Source organism: Linepithema humile, chromosome 4 (genome assembly GCF_040581485.1).
Source record: "Linepithema humile isolate Giens D197 chromosome 4, Lhum_UNIL_v1.0, whole genome shotgun sequence".
NCBI classification, from domain to species: Eukaryota; Metazoa; Arthropoda; class Insecta; order Hymenoptera; family Formicidae; genus Linepithema; species Linepithema humile.
This window is the reverse complement of record NC_090131.1, coordinates 28988-51509: the sequence shown is the minus strand read 5'-3', so window position 1 is coordinate 51509 and position 22522 is coordinate 28988. Positions and strand designations below refer to the sequence as shown.

At 34.1% G+C, this 22522-nt stretch overlaps 2 protein-coding genes across 6 annotated transcripts in view; one reads left to right on the top strand and one right to left on the bottom strand.

Moving 5' to 3' along the window:
- LOC105669180 (glutathione S-transferase-like) overlaps positions 1-22522 on the top strand; it is a 29950-nt gene that overhangs the window by 329 nt on the left and 7099 nt on the right. The gene's annotated exons all lie outside the window — the stretch shown is intronic.
- Positions 30-21737, bottom strand: LOC105669176 (carcinine transporter-like). Of its 2 annotated transcripts, none has more exons than XM_012361968.2 (10): positions 21599-21737; positions 6071-6335; positions 4036-4246; positions 3668-3926; positions 3128-3320; positions 2749-2967; positions 2438-2652; positions 2059-2234; positions 1716-1888; positions 30-1562 (listed from the first exon to the last, which is right to left on the bottom strand). In XM_012361968.2, the coding sequence occupies exons 1-10, from the start codon at positions 21684-21686 to the stop codon at positions 1454-1456; spliced, it is 1908 nt and encodes a 635-aa protein (XP_012217391.1). In that variant the 5' UTR covers positions 21687-21737; the 3' UTR covers positions 30-1453. The 2 variants fall into 2 exon arrangements, with proteins under 2 accessions (XP_012217391.1, XP_012217393.1); XM_012361970.2 differs by lacking the exon at positions 21599-21737 and adding an exon at positions 8365-8805.

Genomic DNA, 22522 nt, shown 5'->3' with positions numbered 1-22522 from the left:
TAAGAACGGTAAATGATAAATCTGATTAGTCTATTATGACTGTTTTTACAAATTTATTTCAATTTTGATTTGGAAACTTTTGCGCGGGTGAGTATTTAATACGCTCTATCGTACATTCTATTACAATATATCGCTATGTATTTCTTGGCAACATACGTAAAGTTACGCAAACTAAAGTTAAATTTACTGTAAAGACTGTATACAGTAAAAGTGACAATACATCAGAACGGATTTTTTCATCGCGAGCATTCGCTTTTCATCGAGGAACACGAAAATAAATTCGTCTTTTTATTTTATGTCGTTACTGGACCGCAATAAGCGAAATCAAATTGACCATATAAAATGCAAATAGTTTTGCGCGCGTGTGCAAATTTCGACAATTTCAACAAGTTTGGCAGTAAATTGATATCAGGTGAAATACTCTTACACGCGATGAAGGTCGCCACGCTCTAGTCTTTACATTAAATTATTTAAAATCTTCTACTTATGTAATTAATTGAGTCGTGATTGCTGTCACTGTTGGCGTATGGCAATTTCGCAATGATGGTCTTGATTTGCGATATTGTAATATCGCATTAAAAAAGCGACAACAATCTCTTTGTCCATTTGTCTATTTTTCTAGCGCGCGATTTATCTAGTCATATTGTTTCAAGAATATTGAACAAGTAACAAGACTTCGTTATACTCGTTGTCTCGTGAAAAATAAGTTGTCTTTTAGAAATTTCAAGTTAGAGGTGACAAGAAAGAGCAATTAAGCGGAGAATTAAACATCTCTTAGGAACTGAAACGATTTCATTAACGATGTCACTAAATTCAGATTTGTGAATGTTATAGGCGTGCGATATTTATTACTTTTATTCGCAAACGAAAAGTTGCAATTGACAGACGGTTTTTATTTTATTACGCACATGTAGTGTAGGAAATCAATATTATGGGGGTGATTTGATTTTTGCCTCCTAATATATCCCGCGAATAATGTGAGAAAGTCAACGCCTCGTCATTATCGATTAGACTCGCCAAAACTACACTGTTAAATAGCTTTGCACATTAGCTGCGTCTTGCGTAAAAGCTGCGAATCGAAAATCTAGGTCATGATGTACATGTATGGTAGCGAAGAAATCAAGTCCGAAAAATAACGTCCGACTCTCGGGAGGATCGCATTTGACTGAAAAGCATTTTGCGCGCATCTGCGTTCATGTCCATTTGAGCACGCATTCCGTCCGTTTGATGCGTGCGCCGAACGAAGCAGAATGCATCCTTACCTCGTCGTTACTTTGTACTTGCGCCACTGCATCCGGTTCGTTTGCTGTGCATCACAACACACGCATCTAATCGGTCCGTCACGTCACTTGCTTAATATCTAAGATCACACATGTGCGGCTCACATAGCCACGATATTTACATTAATTTGGCAAATGCCATTAATTTGACACTATGCGCGATCGCACGGCCGTTATAATCTGGTAGAGTCGATTGTCTGAACACTGCCATGATGAAAGCCCGCGTTCGTCATGCCTTCCTTCTGTTTTTTCTTTTTCGATGACTTTTTGAATTGTGGGGTGCTGCAAATTGTAAAAGTAATTGATAAGTTTACAGAGCCATTACTCACTAAATGAGTCTCTCAACTAGAAAGACTCCTATGGGAGATATTTGGATATCTGTTGCAATTTGAATCCGACTTTTGTCAAATTTATCAAGAAGGTGGTAAGACTTACGAAGATATGCAGGGAATCCACCAAAAGCTCTGATCCGTGCCGAAATCGTTACCCTCTTGCAGACTTTCAGGCAACTCTTGGTTCAAAGTTTCCGGTAACGCCAAAGTTAAGAATGCGTCCACAAAAGACAATAGGCCAAGTACTATCAACGGCAAAGACGAATCGACATCGGCCTGAAACGATAGCGCCGACAATGACTCAATTGATAAAGTTCAAATCTTGGATTTCTCTTGGTGATTGGGTTTCTCTCTTGGATTTCAATGATGATTTTCATTAATCTCTTTTATGGGAAGATTTTCCGGCACACATTTTTTCACATTCTTCTCGGAATATAATTACTTACCAAATAAATCACGTAAGGCCCAACGATGTGAGCGAGGTAACCAATAATGTGAATCAGAGACACACCTTGTGCTCGCACTACGGTCGGCAACATTTCAGCCGCGTATTGGAAACCGATATTCGCGGCGATATTGACACCGAGACGCGCCAAAATCGCCATGGCGACGGTTAGAGCACCTGAAACACCGCGATAATAAACAATAATAAATAATAAACGACAATGTAAATAAGTCGTGCGCTAAAAGCACTCAGGCTACTTGTCATTTATCGGATCGTAGTTGCGATGAAATTTACATTTTACTGTCAGATCGAAAAAGAAATCGCAGTAAAGCGATTAACTTGCGAGAAGAATAATTATTGTGCTCATTGATACGACTTACCAGGAGGAGTGGCGAGGGCGATTAAAGAGAAAACGCCGCACAAAAACATAGAAGCGAAGCCCATCCATCGTCTGCCCCATCTGTCGAGGAAAAGTGCTAGCAAAATTGCTGCCGGAAGCTCGGTCATAGCGGCTAAGGAGAACGACGTAAACACATCGGGATCCAACAATTTCATGTTCCAAACGTGTCCGTCGAACACTAAGATGATCAAGAGCCTGAAAGTCGACTGTTTGATCAACAACTGATTCGACAGCTGTTTCAAACGTGAGAATAAATTGAGAATATCCATGAGTTTTTATTGGGACACTCACCAATAAATAATAAGCATGATAGTGATACGCGCCAGTCGAGGCAACTTGAAGAGATGCAACACAGTATACTGGTTGTGCGATTGATCTTTCTCAATCATGGTCTTGCAGCTCCTTTCAAATTCTTCAAACACCTCTTGCTTCACTTCTCTGCCATTGACTTTCGCGAATTTCTTCAGCATGTCGATCGCCTTGTCAATCTGGCCGCTCATAATATACCATCTGAGCAACAGAAAATTAATAGCTAACTATTATCAACACACACGGCTTGACACGCGTCTACAGATAGAAAAGAATATTGCTAGATAGAGGGTTACAAATCCCGCTGCAAATAAGACCTTTGGTTGTGTGTGTATTTTTGTGAAAGAGGACAAGCAATTACCGTGCACTTTCCGGAACAAGCCACGGACCGACGAAAGCGACAATCATTGGGAATGCAGTGACGACGCTTAAAATTCTCCAATCTGCAATCCAATATGCGATCCACGGCAGCAGACCAGCGGCGGCGGCAAAGTAAATCCCAAAGGACATGTTTGCCACCAAAGTTCTATACTTTGGACCTACGTATTCGATCACTGCGAACAAAATTCATCATCGGTAATTGCGACGATTTGGATAATTTGCAATCATTTTTGTCATGCCAACATTTCACTACCAAACTTGACTACTAAAACTAAAGGTTTCAATTTATTCTATTTTCCATTTGCAAAGTGGCTCAAATCAAATGTGTTGAGTACACAAAAAATATACAAGTTTCTCTAGTACCTGATTGATACATCCTTGACAAACTGCTTTACTTACTGTTAGACATACACACAAAAAAGGTACACACAAAAAATTTCAACGTTTCCTCATTTTGTTCCACACCTTTCATACGTTTGTCGCAAAATAAGAATATAAATATTTATTGCCTAATGCATACCGATGATGAAGAGAACGTTGAAACAGTTGTCGAATGACGAACCGACGATTAGTCTTGCGATGCAAAAGGACCAAAAGCTATTGCAAAAGGCGGTTGCGACAGAGGCGAAGAATCCTACGGCATTGCAGGATACCAACGCCGGGATTCTACCATAATGATCGGCTATGTAGCCGAATATTAGACCGCCGATAATACTGCCGACGAAGAAGGCTGATTGTGCCGCGGAACCAAGGAAAGTTCGGTCACAAATCCATTCGAGCTGCCAAAATAGCACACTTATTATTATAAGCAAAATAGCAAATTTATTATTATTGTTAAAATTTAGCTTTGGCGGTGCAACGGGCTAAAGATCTTTGCACTCGAGTTACCTCGGTGGCGATCGAGGCATACGGTATCATCGTGTGATTGAAGGTCCAGCCTTGCCTACATCGGACTATCGGCCACGATAGATTAGCTTGCCTGACACCTTGTTCAAGTAGCTCTGTGTAATTCACATCGTACATGTAGCATCTCGAGAACCATGTAACACTCTCCAGCTGCAATTCTTCCTTAGTAGCTGCAGGTATCCCTATCGCAATTCTGTGCCAACAAACAAGTTCTTTATGAACGATGTGCGATAACTGTGACATATTTCATCCTTTAATGCATCAGCCTCTGATTTCACGAGCGTACTTACATACGTGCTATGAGCTCACGACAAAAATATTTAAGAACGCGTGTCAAGTAAATAGCATTTTAATTATATATGTAGCACGATTGACGTTACATTAGCGAGATAGCGTACAACTCTTGCGCTTGTATCTTCAAAGATATGCCATCTTTACGCATAGCACGCAATGTTCTATATTCTATATAAATTTCAAAACAAGAAAACAATAATATCACAATAATATCACAATTCTATTCGCGCCAGCGTGTTTATTTATTTATTGTTGTATCTATTTCTGCAGAAAATTCTTTTCATTTTCACTCGAGTTTATCATCTTAAATCATATCGCTGCTAATTTCAACGCAACACTATTTCTTAATAATTCTGCGGCTTGCCACCGCATAAAAATCGCGTAAAAATCCAGCACTTTCAAGCACTCTTCCGATAGGAAGAAGAGCCATTCTTCTCCCTGTCTGTCTTTTTTTCTCAAGTACTCGTGGAATTCTCTCGAGGTCGATGGTCAAACTGGTTTTCTGTATAACTTTGGACGCGGAGAAACCACTGATCGACTAATCTGAATCACGAGCGATTGCAATAACGGATTTTCCTCCGTGATAGTCATCACATCGCCAATAGTCTGACATTGATCGACTATCTCCGCACGATAGATTTCATTATAGTCGAATAATTAAATTAATTAGTTTTTCAATTACAACTATCATGCACATCGCATCGTGAGCGTAATATTACTTTTCGCTAAAAACCTTTTGCAAAAAATTGTATATGTAATAAAAAAATGTTTACCAGCAAAGTAAAATAATGTGATTATTCGATTCACTTTAAATCTGAAATCTCTCATCAAACGAGCAAAAATCTCGTCTCACATATCTATTTGGATTGGCACAAAAACCTTATATCGCGTGCAAAAAACAAAGCAGGAAAGAAACTTGATTATGTATTTCTATTTGTGCAATGTCCGTTTCCTAGCGGAAAGCATGCAAGAAACATAACGTAATTAAACGTAATTATTTCTTACCCCGAAGAAAATTTTTTTCTCCAACACAAGGACGATTGATTTGTGTTTAATGTGGGAGAAGAAATATCTCTTGAATACAACATTGTATTTTAATTCTTATTTAACACGATTATTGTACAAACTGAAATATACGCGCCTTTATTAATTTATTTAAAACGCTATTACATACTATACTATTTAGTTGTGGAAGAGTTGGATAGAGATATTGCTCAAAATGATTCCTTTACCGCTCGCAGCATAATACAAATTTTATGTTTCTACTAGCTGAATTATTAGACACTCGTTTGTATGATGTAAAATTTTATTATCGAAAATAGATAGGGGATGATTCATCTGGTCGCTCATATATTTTATATTCCTAATATTTTGTCGGTCTATAAGAGATTTCGTGTCTGAATTCCAAGAAACTTAATTGCAACTATTTCTCACGATACTCTTTATTAATGCTTTTCTCCAAAAGAGCTCGTAAGAATCTTGAAACTTTTTACTCGTTAGTAACTTGAAAATTCTCTCTCAATATCTTTATCTCTCTTATTATCTCTTACATCGAATATATTTGCAAAAAATCCGCGCAGAGGTGAATCTATGTATTGTTGTTGTACAAGCCAAAACAAGGTGTCCCTCGGTCAGTTTACCCATCACGAGTTTAGGGTGAAAAGAATTTCACATCCTATCCTATCTGTACGTACTGGTAAGATTACCTCCTCAATAAACTCACTTTTCATGGTCGGTGAAATTCCAGTGCTCCAATTCTGGTATGGTGCACCAGTGCTCAGCCGGCACAAGAGTAAGGAAAAACTGCGCAAAGTACAAAAAGGCGTAAACGAAAGTGAACGGTAGGAGCAGAATGAACAGGAACCATTGATATCTGCTCGCTTCGCCGACGTACGGTAGGATGTCGTCGAAGGTCTCGATCTTGGCGGGACCGTTGCCCTCCTCGATTTTCGTCGACTCCACCATAACCGTCATTGTATCTGCGGTATCTGAAAGACATTCGTGAAAGACTCTTTTAAAGACTTCAAACTCTTATTGCAACCAACATTAGAAAGATGGTTCAGTGCTATTGCAGTGCTGTGGTTGTTGGTGCTATTTACACGGAAATATAAGTCTCGTCCGCTGGAATGTGAGGAGCGATAATGACACGCGGTACAAAAACGAAATACATAACGTACTATTGAGATGAAACATTGGTCACAACGATAATAAGCAAAGCTGCATTTGCGAATGACAATGTGCGTAGGAATTTGCAATTCTTGCAAAAGAAAGGACAAACGAAGAGTTGTGCCGTGATTGTTAAATGGTATTTTCAAATCGATACTACGACTCGTAACTCTGCCTTTATAAAGAATGCCTATATAAAGAAATATTTTTCCATCAAATATGAATAACCTTGGGCAGAATATCAAAAATATTCAACAATAATAAAAATTATCTCGAAAGAGATAAAAGTTTCTTAGCCGAATCTTAAACGGTTCAATAAACGCGTGACGGTTGTGTTGATGCAGTGATCGTGTGATGACATATAAGATATGTTGTTATAACAATGCTAACAATAAACGGCGTATTGTGTATTTGATAGTTTCGGACTTTTATTGGTATTCTAATGGTCGCTGGAGAAGAATGAGAGTCTTTTCAGACATTCGACAAATGATAAACTAACGACAAACTAATTAAAAGTTAAACGTTAGATTAATTAGCAATCAACAATAAGATTGAGGGTGATTATAAAGTACCAATTTTACAACATATATGTTTGTGGCGCACGATCGCCACAATGCACATGTATCATTTTGTGAGTATTTATTGTTACATAAGAAATTGTGATGATCAAGTTGCTGAAATTTGCAACATTTTCCTAAATATCGAAACGGTGTTGCATCAATAAACTTGTATGTTGTACACTGCATTAATTTAATGCGCATGTAATTATGCTGAGCAATTATATCATTCCCGACAATACGTAACGAGAAAAAGACGCGTACTACAAAGTCATCCGCGTTAATAATGCCATCAAATATTCATAAAACGCGATATGTAAGATATTTTTACAGGAATTGTGATTTTTAATTGTAGCGCTGTATAATACGTATTGCGATATAATCAGACAAAAGTAGTGCTGCAATATTGACAAAAAGTCGCAAAAACAATGCGACTTTGTTTATGTGACATTTCAAATTATACGATTGTTAATGTTACAAGATCCGTATTAAGCAAAATATGTCTTAGAAAATTTTGTAACACAATTTGCATTCTCTTCTTTTTAAATATGACATTGAAACTTGGATTTGGAAATTTTAACTCATCAACTACTATTACATCTCATTTATCGATTTCTTGCATACTTTATCTCATATGTCTCTTTTTTCCTTTCGTATCGCTTTCCTTTAATCGCTTTGATTTGCTTTATTCGTTAAATTAATACTTGAAGATCTTATCAAATTTTATCAATTTTCTAACATGACAAATTTAAGTAATTAAATAATTAATTAACTTTTTCAAGGCTTTTTCATAGAAAATTTTATATGTCAATGTAAGCATGAAATATTATCTACTATAATATATGTAACTTATATAGGACATGACGAGTGACATAAAAAAATGTAGAAAGAGCGATAAATTAAGAAAGTAGAAGAAAAGCAGGTCAATAGTATCAAGTATTGAGTCTTCGCCAGACGAGATTTTCTTTTTATAACATTTTCATTGTTTGCATCTATAATTTAAATTATTATTCAAGTTATCACAATTATCACACGTGCGCGCGCTCACACACACACACACACACACACACACACACACACACACACACACACACACACACACACACACACTATGGGTGGTGCAAAATTTAAAACAACTAAAATCATGGTTATTTGTGATGGAATTTTATGCACTAAAGAAAATTTTACGACATTAATTTGAGAATTATTCTCTACGTTATGTTATGTTATGCAAAGAAAAATAAAAAGTAAGTTTTGACAAGTGAATAAAACAGAGAAAAAGACAGTCTTTTACCTATCGATCTTCTCCGTGCTGAGAATAGAACACGGCTTTTCCGTCTAGAAAATTATAATAAGACGCAATACTTGCACAAAAACAAAGTTAACTATTCACAAAATAAAGATTTACTTTACAGAGATTATAAAAGTGAAAGAGGAAAGGAAATATATATAGGTACGAGAGAGGGAGAACGCGATATATCTCGGTGTTGCAATAAACTCTCGCCGATTGATCACACACTTTGTCCGTGTAGAGAAAAACACTTTTCCGATTTTTCGTATGTACTACTAATCTTTCGGACACTCGCGCACTACATTGTCGTTTCGAGAGAGCGAATGTAGACTGTCGACGGTGCAACTGATTGGTGTGGTTTTATAGCCTTCCGTCGACAGAAAACGCGTTCTTCCCCACCTTGATGGACCGGTGGATGGAGCGGCGGCAGCAACGGTGATGACGATCGAAGAAATGCGAACAAGCCGAAAGACCTGTGTCGTCGGCGACCGGAGCTGCTGTAGTGAATTGTGTTCTCTATGACGTCGTTGCGGAACACGCAACGTGGAAATTCATGATTTTACTCTCATCTTGAGCGCTCGTACGCACAAGTTTTTCCCGATTGCATATTTGTTCCACGTATGTCATTACACGAGTGTGACGTGAATGTACTGATATGGAGAACGTGGAGAAGGGTGCGAATACGTCAATCGCGAGATTTGGTCGCTCGCTTAACGAAATTATAAATTCCTTGATATTTGAAAAATCGTAATCAACATTGAATATTCATGAAGAGAATTTATACGTACCTATACATATACTTGATTTTCTTTCTTTCGCTTCTGATTAAATAGAGCAATAAATATTGTTGTATAATTTAGATTTTTTCCGCTATAAGCGAAAAGATAACTCTTTACAAGTCAAATGAGTGTCTTTAAAGAAATCCAGTTTGACAAACTGAACAAATTGGAAGAATTTTTCCTACGTCATTATTTTTACAATTCTAATTAGAAGAAGTAGAAAAGAAATTAATTTTTTGTTTGCTCAAATGTTTCGATAACTAACTGTTCAGAGCAAATATCGCAGGACTGTACAGACTGGAATCAACGATATGGAATAATTACTTCCATCTATTTTGAACTGTAACGTAACACTTTGAATCAAAGAATGACAACATTACCGCACAAAAATATTTTATTGAAATATATCACGTATATGGTATTAACTTGGTTTCAACGAGAGGCGAATAAATTATATATGTGCGTTGCATATCTCAAATAAAAACACAAAACGATCAGCAGTGGTACCTTAACTTTCTTCTTCACCAATATGTGGCGAGTTTACCTGTGCTATACAAACAAAGATGACCTTGATACATGGCACACGCACGGGGAAATCCCAAGCGGGAATAGAATCGCCGCTATAGGAGAAATATCGAGAAACGGAGCCAAGAAAGACGTCGGAAGATAAGACCGGACTGTTCGAAACCGGTTGATAGACGCAAATGATCATGGAAGAGTGGCTTTGGTGTAAGAGAAGGAATGTCCAAGCATCGTTTCGTGGGATGGAGGATAACGACGGATAAGATCTTTGCTTGTATAAAGGAAAAAGTCCAAAAAAAGGCGGAGAATATTCGTGCGCGCGCGCACAGAGTGACGTCACGGGGGGATCCAGATTGTTTTTCTTCTAAATGTCACCATGTGCATATGTCGATACTTGATATTCATGTCAGATACTTAATTTTTTTTCTTTTTTCTCGTACATTATTTACAATTATTTAAATTCAACTTGATTCATTCCCATGTGTGATTAGCGACGAATTTTTTTACGCAGTAAAAATCTATCCTAATAGATCGGATAGAGCGATGAAAATAGCATTACGTAAGCGACGATAGCAATACAAAATTTCCATTGCTTTGTATTATAATTCTGATGTGTCAACGAAAGTTAAATGAATTCGGCGCCGGCGGGACTAAATAATGTTCGTCCAAAACGATTAAACTGACACGAATGATGTCAATTTCTACACTCTGCTGAAATGATTGAGAACATTGTGGTATGAATTTCTTGTATGGAATCATCCTTGCGACTTGCAAAACAATTGTAATAATTGCGTAAAAGGCTTGAACTTAACAATTTAACTGTTACAAGAGAATGCAATAAAGATGACACGCCAAAAGCAATTAGTATAGCAATGCATGTCGAAAGCCTGTATCCCTGTAACTCGACTAGAGACACAAAAGAATTTCACAAATTACGATTGTAATGTGTTTTAGAAGAGCAAAGAGAGAAATCTTGAAAAAATCATCAATGACTTGCACATTAATCAGCGTTTGATTTTCGCACAATTATGTTATATCATCCAAATATTATGTCGTCTAGAGATTATAGTTGCAGATTATACCAGTTTAGTTTTATCCGTTATAGTAATATCGACGGAATGCAAGCAAATCACGCATGACAACAAATTGCAACTAAACCAAAATCACAGCTAAAAATAACAAACAATTGGAAATAAGTTTTTTCTGTTTTTTAATTGGAATAAATTAACTATGGATGCGTGCAAGTACGTAACATGAATCAAGATATGCATTATGCATATTGCTTCCTGGAGACAAAGAGACATCGCCGTGGAGGAGAAATTCGCTTCGCTTCGAACTTATGAATCATTATAGTTATCAACAAAGTAGGTTTTTTTCATGAGTTCGAGTTACAGGATAATCTTGCGATTATCTTAGTGAAGAGGCTTTTAAATTATGAACTTATTATTTCGATAAGTCGTGTTTTCTATAAGCCATGGCTTCTCTACAAGACATGGCAGTCATGGCATTTTATGGCACTTTATGGCTCTAAAAATGTCCTTCCATTTGTCTTCATAATCAAAGACTTTGATGGTCAAGGATAAAAAAATTCGAGCAACATAAAAAAGCGCATGTCACTTTAACATTATTCTTTTGTCTATTATTTTATCATTGCGCGATTTTTCTTTCTTCCGTGACGAGAGAGACTTGATCTATTGCCAGAAGATCTGAATTCAGATCGATTAATAAGTAAATCGAATCTCTCTCACGTTAACTCGATAAAGCTCAATCAATTTCTTCTTTGTACTCTCGAGTGATAATAGTAATAAATTATAATTAGTGGTAATACATTGCTATAATATTAGTAATGCCGATAAATGATTGCATTGATTCAATGTTTGTGACGTGTAAACAAAATTTGCCATTGTCACAGTAAGGTCACTTGGTGTTAGCTTCCATAAAAATATTAACATATTGCTGGCAAAAAATAAGATCGAGGTTAGCTATATCCGGTTATATAAAGACTTGTACATAATTGGTTTTCTTTCCTTCTTTATATTGATTTATTCTATTCAAATCTCTTTTTATTTAAATTGTGACGGGCGCGCGAGATGTCTTATAATACATATGTATATAATCTGATCATCAGACGTTGAATATTTGAGATTTGAGTCGCGGGAAGAAAACTTGATTTATCTCTAATCTATGGAATGTAAAAATGCGTCATGAAAGTTACAATGGATATAATGTTCCACGAAGATAACATTAATTGCCACTAGATAGGACGGCGTCTTGCGAATCAAAGATTTGATCGAGATTTGCGTGTATAATTTACAATAGCAAAGTGTGATTGTCTCTAATTATCAACACATCTTCTGCTTAGCTCATTGCGAAGAAAACAATTAACAACAAGACAAGTAGTAAATCATAATTTATTAGCGGATTTAGATAGCTAACGAGGACGTCTTTACATGGCTGATACAGAATGACAGCGTGCAATCAAATTCGTCCAGGTGTATTAAAACATTTCATTATACCAAGATGGGATTCATCCATTTGCAGTTCATTAAGAATTCATCGTTGACGTTACAATAATATTGATTAATATAATAAATATGACAAACGTAGCGTTAAAAACGCAAATTAACAACATTAGCATAGCAGATTTTTCTTTCCAAAAGTCTTGGAAACAAAATTGAAAAGAGAATAACAATTGTCTCAAGTTATCTCAGAGACCAAGATAATTACTTCAAATATCACAAATGGTATCGGATTGTGATATTCAATTTAATTCAATTCATGTAAAGGAGAAATGGTTTCAAAAATTAAAAATTTATATTTTCATAAAATAATTAAATTAAATAATGGATTATTTTTTAACATTTCAACAACAAAAAAAGTAAAATTATAAAATAAATTAGCACATTTTTTGGCAATTTTTGCATTTTTTTTCTTTTTATTTTTAAAATTTGAAATTGGTCGTTTTTTGTTTTGATTGTAGCATTTTATTGTTGCATTCCAAAAAGTCACAGTCATAATTATTACTGAGTGCACAAAAAAATCCGATTGCGCAAGGAATCAGGAATAGTAATGTAACATAAAGTACGGACACACGTGGCGGCATCTAAGTACATCAACAATTAAACTCAATCGTTCTTTGGATTACTTAGTTGGAACAAAATCGCGCAATCTTTTGTAGCAGGGGTGCTCAATTAGTCGGTCGCGACGTGTTTTTTGCTAGATCTTGTTCACATTTTGATTTTTACTTTGTTTGATTTTATTATAAAATTTATGTTTTTAATTTTAATATTTATTTTGTTCCTATTCATTTGTTTATATTTTGACACTTCTTCTTAGTTTGTCTGTATTGATATGTTTAATAAACGTTGCAGTCACATTCTAATTTTATATTTTTTCCCCCGTACATGGGTAGATCGCGAGGTCGCTCTATTGAAAAAAAGTAGCTCGCATGTACAAAAAGATCGGGCAGCACTGTTTTATAGGGATGGTTTTTGCCGAATCTAGGAAACGTAATGCAGCTTCCGCGGTCGTGCGCATTAAAGAGCGCGTTTATAAACGTTAACGCGTTAACACAATTACCGCATTGTGAAAACTTGATACAGTGGAAAGGAAATATTGCATTTTCGACGCAACAATATCTTAATCTTAAACCTAGCAGTAGACTCTATAGCAATATTGTGCAATTTATATATTGATATAAGTTTGTAGGTAATTATAATCAATGTTAATGCGATCAATGTTAAGTCATTTGTTTTGAACCAGGAAAGTATGCAAAGTCGATTGAAGAAACGAATAAATATCGTATCAGTCGAATATGTTTTCAAAGATAATTAGCAAATTATTCTATTCTATCCATTTGTCTCAGAAATTTTAAGAAATTTTACGAAACACTTTGAGACGTGTTTTATGATATTTAAAGGAGCTAAAGAATGTAGCATTTTTTCTTGGCATAATCATGTTTTTTAGAATACTGACGTTATTGTTTCATAACACGTAAACGCTATTGTATACATATATTGAAGAGCAAAATCTTTTATTGTTAGTAGCCTATATGTATAAGCGAAAAGTATATATAAAACAAATGTTGATTTACGCATTTAACATGCTGTATTATCGAAATATAAATTTTACATTGTGCGTTTGCGCGCATGTTAGCATGTATACGATGGTTCAGATATATGATGGCAAGCAGCATAAGACAGAAATTAGTTATGAGATAAAGAGCGTATTTTACAGACGTTTAGAATAGAGCTGTATTTCGGTCTAAAAAATAATTGCGAAAATTCTTTTCTCATTTAGCTTGGTAGTTGTTTACATGACTTAATCTAATCCTCGCTCCTACTCCTTTGGAAAATCCTTGAAAATATCAATACGGTCATGCTTGGATAATTCAATACGTAGAATCTACTAGATCTAAAATACTGAATCAATTAGTGCCGAGAATCGATGCATATTTTGACTGTTTTTGTTATTATTATATTCCCGAAAAAAAAAAAATGGTATAATATGGTCAGATGTAAATATGTATAATTAGTTATGAAAAGATCTGATAACATGTAATATTTTATATGATCATATAAAATTACATATGTTATCAGATCTTTTCATAATTAATTATATATATTTACATCTGACCAATTATACCATTTTTTTTTGGGGTTATTTTTTTTGTAGAGACGAAAATTCATATGAAAATCAAGCGTAAAGCGTTTATATAGTTTGTAAATCAAAAATACAAAATAATAGGCTTGTAGGCCAGTGCAGATGGCCATTGTAAATTATCATCGCAGTTTTAACAATAACTATATTTTCGTAAACGTTTCGGTTCTCTTCGTAAGTCACTGCAAACATTTATATTTTTGAAACTCACTTTAAACAATCTATAATTCTCCACAAAATTTGAGATATTGTATTTGGATTCTTCAAATATTTTCTATATTTGCACGTAGCACGTAGAATCATGAGAAATTTTTTTTTAATTTTATGTCGCAAATTATAAATTATTTAAAATATAGATTTTATAAAAGCTACGTTGCATATTTTACATAATCAGTCTCTCACACGCACAAACGCGCGCGTACACGCACACGCGATAAAATAAAAAATGATAAATTATGATATTTATTGAATGGTATAATTGGTCATAGAGCTTAAGGACAAGCATAAACACACACTAGCAAATTGTTTACTATTGTAAAATATTTAATAGTTAACAATTGTTAACCTTGCGAGTTTATATTTGCCATAAAATATTGAAAAGTCAAACCAATATATAGAATCTCAGATCGGTCAAACAATATTCTTTATTATCGATAATGTTGATTTTTATCAAAGTTATTACTAAAGTGTGAATGCTTTTGCACATATATGTTTTGAAGCGTGTGTGATAAAAAAAAAAGGAAATTAGGATTGACAGGAAAATTTACTTTATTATACTTGTAAAATTATTTGTAAAAGAAAATTACATTTCTTAAAATATTTCTCACACTGCTGCTTTCAAATATTGTTAATCTTAAATGGAATTTTAAAAGACTGATTTTTAAATTTGCTTTGGATTCGGGAAAATTTCGGAATTTTTGATGATGCTTAAATACTGTTGCATTTAAATGAATTCAAATGTATCATCAATAATTTATTAAGCAGTTTATCAAGGATAACTATCGTGTATTGCGGAAATGTAATTCATCGAGAGGATGTTGCAAGTCAGACACGGCAGCCCCAAGTATCTGGTAAACATTTAATCGATAATTCTTTTTTACGAGTTTTCATTAATATACAATAACTTCGACGAAGAGGCTTTAAATAAAACTTGACGAATAAAGCTGCTTGACGCTTCAACGTTGAACAAGTTTTAGATTAGATCTGATTAGTCAAATTAGGAAACGAGATAAAATGTTGAAGAAAATATGTTTTTTTTTTCGCATACGTTTTATCGATTTGCTCGAAAACGGTGGCAACTGCATCTTGATGGAGAAACTTGAGTGTGTGTAATTTTAATAAGAAATCATCCTTCACGCAGTCATCTCTGTAGTAAGTGATGTAGACAAGTGCTACATCCGATTCATTAGCAATTTAGCAATCAGTCTGGTGCATTGAAAGGAATTTGTGAATAAAATTCTTCTATTTCAAATTTATCGCAGCAGAAGCAAGTACTTCTGAAATCATTTATTCCGTTACGAGTGCGCGATATAACGATAATTGTTCAATTACAATTAATAACAACGCGCGCGTGCGAGAGAGAGAGAGAGAGAGAGAGAGAGAGAGAGAGAGAGAGAGAGAGAGAGAGAGAGAGAGAGAGAGAGAGAGAGAGAGAGAGAGAGAGAGAGAGAGAGAGAGAGAGAGAGAGAGAGAGAGAGAGAGATCGCATTACAATTTCATTATTGATGAGAGATATCGATCTGCAATTCTATGCCGGTTTTGCTCTTGTTTGAATTCTATTTCTTTTTCTTTTTCTGATAGCGAGAAGAAAATTGTGTTTACCAGTGTGTGTATGCCGCATGCCGAACAAATAAATCATGTTGCACCTGCGTCACAGATGACTTCTTATAGAAATCACACACACACACACACACGCGCGCGCGCATATTTCAGTTTTTTTGTCGAGACGCAGTGACTACTATTTCAGATCAAATCGATATCGACTCTAAAGAGTCATGCGGGGGAAAAGCATATTTTTCTCATGCTTGCACGAATCTCTTTTTTATGCGTTATGCTACAAGTAACGAAACTCTTGGAATTAATGCAAAGATTCTTTTTATTTATGCTTGGTCAACAGGTAAAGACGTTTGATTACTAACAAAATTAAAAATGTTTGCTCTCTCTTTCACTTTATATATTACAATGTTCTTTTCTTTTTATTCACTCTTGAAATAAAGGAAAAGCTAATGCGCAAATAACAAGATGTAAAGACATAATTTATCATTGATCTAATATCATCTAGTATTTCTTCTATTAATTTCTGCGTCATAATGTACTGAAATATATAGATGCATAGATCTCAATACAATCATTCACATAAGTAAAAAAATCTCAGGGAACCTTGCCTCTGATGCGAAGTTGCAGGCCAGTTTCCGCGGACACACCTTCTTGTGATTTCGCCGTCCAATCCCACTCGGCATAAATTAAACATTTGCATGATATTTATATCGCATTATATAATTTATTGCATAAAAAAGACTAGCTAGACAACGGACCGTAAATGTGCAACCACAATGCGCACAAATCGAAATATCATCGATATTGTTTTTATGTCTCGCACGACGTCACAAATATTGTCACGACTAATCAAATTTAACAGGGTCACACAAATGTTAAATGACGTCATTGCGAATTGTTATCAATTTTACTGTCGCTTATCCTGTTGGGGTGTTGCCAAAGCACATTTGCAAGAAAAATTGCGGATTTTTTAAAAATTAAATACAAATATAGTATATAAAATAATAATAATTTCTATAGACTCCTGAGATCTGAGAATTTGAGTAAAGTTAATAGAAGTCAACTGTTGCGGGCGACTGTTGTAATAAAACCAACACAATCAATACAACAGAAAATTTTATTGTTAATGTCAATATTGCAATATCTTATCGATTTTATTTGTAATTATGTGTAACACACATGTGGTTTTATGAAGGTAAAATTGTATTTTTATCAACGCCAACTGACATTATTACCATTGATAATGTCAATGCGCAAAACTTGAATTATCGGTGCGTCATGGAATTGTGCGTGTTACACTTTTCGACGTAGCTATATAAGTAAAATACACAATTAAGATAACTTTCCCAATATTTTTGTAACGACTTTATGTAATGAGTTAATTGCATTTGTCACAATCGTCGTAATTTATTGATCGTGAGTGGTTAATAAAATATCTTGATTTTTCTCCGTGTTGAATATTAATTAATTGCTGCTGTCAACCGTGCACTTGTTGCGCGCGATTTTGCATTGTGGTTTGCTCTTCATGACAATTTTGACCGACAATGTTTTTAACAATTGTATTACATTTTCTTCCAGCTTTAAGAGCTGTTAAATCATTTTTGTATGCGCAATTTATAACAAACATCAAAGTTGCTGTCGTAATCGAGCGGAAGCTTCGTAGAAACATCTCGTAACGATTGGTGTCAATTTAGGCAATCGGCATGAATCGATTGTTCTTCACAACTGAACAATCACTGACGGCACTAAAGTAAGTTTAAGCGTTTTATAATTTATATCAAGTGGCCGGAAATCGGACAATCGGCTACTCTTGAAGTCCAATTGTTTAGCTTAGTAACGAAAACATTGAAACGATTGAGTTTACAATTAGTCGAATAGTCGATGATAAACTCGTTTTTTAAGGCGATATCTCGCCAAGTGTTTATTTATATATTCGACTTGTTTTAATCGGTCACGTTTGCTGTTTTCACTGATTGGTCTAATATATAATAAATTGAAGATAAGTGTATATATACTATAAAGAAAAATTTTAATTTGATATAAATTATATTCTATATATATATTAGAGGCATATATATATATATATATATATATATATATATATATATATATATATATATTAATATCTACAATATCTTTAATAGCGCGTTTCAGCAAAATATTATAAATACAAGTATTATTATTAGCCGCAAGTTCTTCGTATTTCAGTGTTATATTTTAATTTTATTATTAAGTGGACAAAAATTATTCAAGTTTCAATTGTTTTCTGTAAAACTCATTTTTCGATATTTTCCGTTTTGTCGAATGTTTCAATTGTACAACTTTTCAATGCCTCTTTCTCAAACAACATTTACCTAAATGTCGTACAATGAACAGTCAACGTACGCTTTAGTATTATTATCATCATTTACAGAAGATTTATTGCATTCAGGCATTATATAATAATAAGAATTTTACTAACATAATTAATCAATACTCTTTTGTTTATGTCAAAGATAATATTTTTGCAAATAAAAATAATTCACCAATTGCTGCTTTGAAATATAGGTATGCATAGGTATTGGATTTCATGTTTCGCGACGGAATAGTATTATGCTCAGCCAAGTTTTAATCGTATCGCTCATTAAGGCCGATAACTGCACGCGTTGATCTTTATCGTCTGTTATTGTATAATTGTAATCTGTTATTGTAATTTTCCGTGAGTTTCTTTCGACAAATGACGTGGCTGTGAATCCCACGTGGCTAACGCTTACAGTAATTTGCTAATGGTAGTAAAATTTGTACATATAACTTGTACATATAATGTATTACTCACAAATATTTTCCATCAACACAGCATTGACGTTTCGCAAACAATTCTCTTACAAACAATGCAGAAATAATGCAGCAAAAGAAGGAAGAAATTGGCAGAAAAACTTGTTTATTATATTTATTATACTTATTTATTATTGTAATTTATTTATTATATGTTTATGAGATTTTTTCTTTTCTTCTGAATTTATGATTCATATTCATGACTTGAAAACAGGGATTGATAGAAATTCTTGATTTCGTCGAATTTTGAAGTTAGTTGTAATTATTGCAACTCATACGAGTTTGTAGACTTCCGTCGCGAATGAGATTCAGTAGCGAATAAAAATCGAATGAAAAGAAATTAGTTAGTTAGTATCCATACGCGATAAATTCGTGTTTGACACATATCGTTCTGAGTTTTCTCTTACGTACGTTAATTGTTATATATGCGCATGTTTTTCTTAGCGTGCAAGCTAATCGAATCAAGTTGTATTTTCTTCATTCAATGGTAGACATCTCGGCGGACACATTTCGCGCTGCATTTTGATACAGTCGAGAGATTGCGCGATTCTCAGACTAACTAGCTAACGTAATTCGTACAGCTTTGCTGCAAACCGGTTATGCAACCCAGTTTCCAAGTTCAGTAGGGAGGACGCGGGCGTTTATCGAACAATCGGGTGCAACCCAAGCTACATGGAGATTGCGATTAATCTTCTCAATTTATTCCACTTACTCTTCACCTCCCCTCGTCGTCTTTTTCGTCGATCGACCGGTAAAATACGGCAAGACGTTGTGACAAAAGAGATTGGAAACAGAAAATTTTTTCTGTTTCTAAAATTACTCGTCAAAAACATTCAAAGCCACATTTATCTGGTATCGGCGTACTTTAAAAAATTTATAATTTCAGTGTAATATAATTTTAATTAATCAGTGTACAAACAAAAATGTTTGCGCACTAAATTACTGTTAATAAATTTACGCTTACTGCTCATTAAGATTGTCAAGTTTTGTAAATTGTAACATCGTCGAATTGTAATTTAGAACAGCTCTGTAATCTTTGTATTCTTTTAAATTGCCGTGTCGTTGTTAACCGCAGTTACGTGCTGATCTTATCAATTTATTTTGCTACGCATTTGTATGGTGTGGGGGGGGGGGGTCAACTTTGTTGATTTTTTTTTATTACACAACTTTGACAAAAATAATAGCATAGTTTCAAAATTTAATTAATCAAACATTAGTTTATATTATACTTAATTAATATACAGTGCCTTAAACAAAATTCAATAAATAAAGTTTTATTGCAATTTTTTTCTTCAAAATAGATTAAAATTGATGTGCACGTATGCGTGTGTGTTGTGTGGGCATGCGACGCGCGCGTCTAGATAAGTGCATAATTATTATTATCTTTATATAATTGTCATAAATATTTGTTAATAATACATCTTGTTTAGAAAAAGTTAGTAGTTGTATCGTTTTTTAGCTATTTTTTATAAATGGCAAGATATAAGAGCTCAGATGTAAGCAATTATGAGAAATTATGACTAGCGCTTAAAATGTTATCATGTTATTTAAGAAATGCTCACGCGTCATATTACACACAAGAATTGTCAGTAAAAATGCAGTCATAAAGCTTTTAATTAAGTCTGTGCTTTAGGCGCGTCCTGATAAAGCAGTTGATTAAAAATACACAACTGAGAGAACTGATTATGAACTTTGGATTTTCTAATCTTAATAATGAAGAGTGGAAAATTATTAAGTGTCAAAAAATTGAGTTTAGAAAAGATAATTTAATCAATTTATCATTGATTTTTTTGGTTTGACATATCATAATTAGTGGACAGTAAAATGTATAATTTTTCGTAGAATTTCTCTCTCTCTCTCTCTCTCTCTCTCTCTCTCTCTCTCTCTCTTGTATTAATTGAGAAGACGAAAAAGTCGATAAAGGATTTTACATTTCGATGATATTGTATCGGAGATTTATATAGATTATCGCGATTCAATTTCTTGTTACCGTAAATGTAATTTAAACCAAATTCTGTGAGCGAGAAAAACATCACTTGGTTGTCATCGTGATGGATGTTCCATCAAGTTGCAATGTTTTCACGGCTTTCTCAGCAAACCATATTAAATCCATTAACACAATACTCGTCACAGTTTTGCACTGTAAACGAATAGGAATTCTAAAATGTAATCAAATAATGCAAAATCTATTGTTTATATATTTGAGCTTTATTCGTGAGTGATAATCTCTCGATGAATTTGGAATTGCTTTCTTCTTCGTAATTAAACTTTAAATATATGAAGCCAAATCTTTGAATTTAAATGCTTTTGTCAAATATAATGTTTATTATTTGTTTCAATTATTACATTACACTTTTAGTAAATTTAGTTGTCTCCGAGTGTTAATTTAAATTACAGTTTAATTGCAAACGATAACATAAACTTTAAATTCATCAAAAAGAATATACCATTTAAATGAAGTTCACACTTTTCAAATATTCTGTACACACTCTTTCAAGTTGTTGTTGTTGTTAACAGGAGAAACGTCAAGTTTTTTATTATTGCCATAAATTCGGTTAGCTATACACCGAAAATAACTACCCCGAAAAATTTCCCTAAACAAAATTGCAACATCGCAAATAGAAAAATAGCTTTATTCATATAATTACTCATGATTAAGCAGAATGACCAATCAATGATATACTTACATGAAAATATGTTCGTGTTCTTAACTGTCTTGTCTTCAATCGTGGAAAACGCGCAGATAGGATCGCCGCCGTCGTCAGCTTTGCTCATCGCCGGCTAACCTTGCACTAAACGCCGTCATTTAGTTCATATCGCGATAACAAAATGCTTACGAGCGTCGGTAAACGCATTTTAGAGGCCCTGCCGGTTTGACCACGGCATGTGGCAGTTACGGCCCGCAATTCTTTGCCACTTTACGGTGACCCATTAAACAATGCCTCCGGCATAGTTATTCTTCTGCGCAAACGTCAGATTCACGTAATCCTCGTGAAAGAAATACAGACGTATTATTATTTCTATCACTCTTCCGTCACTTCAATGATCTTCAATTAATCTTAATTCTTTTTATCTCTGGTTTTTTTAAAAATTAAAGATAATCTTTCTTATATTTGAATTAAGAGAAGAAACTTTTATCAAAATAAAATTAAATCAATTCTACAACACTTTGGAAATAAAATTGGGATTTACTTGCAGCTCCATAAATATAGTATAGTACAGATGTAAAGTAAATCATACAAATTCAACTTGATTGATATTTAATTAAATAATGTTGCCTTGTTGTTTTATATTATATATCGCATAAAATACTAAGTTTTTATAATTTATAATTATAATAGTGTATTATAATTGTAATTATGATAGGTAATTATAGACATATCGTATGTTGAAAATTTTATCGGTCTCGACATTGAGACGCTTTTGTTTTGACCATTGTCACAATTAACGTTGCGATCAAGAGCTTATAAACTACGTGAACAGACCTAGTGGCCCCGATATTGAAAGACATCTATTGTGTGAAACCCACGAAGATAGAGATAACATAATGAAACTAACTGGCTTGGTCTGATCAATTAACTGACCCAAGCACACACGACATAACATGTATT

Excerpts from the sequence above, each read along its gene's own strand:
- LOC105669176 (XM_012361968.2), bottom strand. The coding sequence starts at position 21,686 with ATGAGCAAAGCTGACGACGGCGGCGATCCTATCTGCGCGTTTTCCACG. Across the intron at positions 3,927-4,035 it reads ATGCCTCGATCGCCACCGAG|CTCGAATGGATTTGTGACCG; the intron begins GTAACTCGAGTG and ends CTATTTTGGCAG. Across the intron at positions 1,889-2,058 it reads GGCCTTACGTGATTTATTTG|GCCGATGTCGATTCGTCTTT; the intron begins GTAAGTAATTAT and ends CTATCGTTTCAG.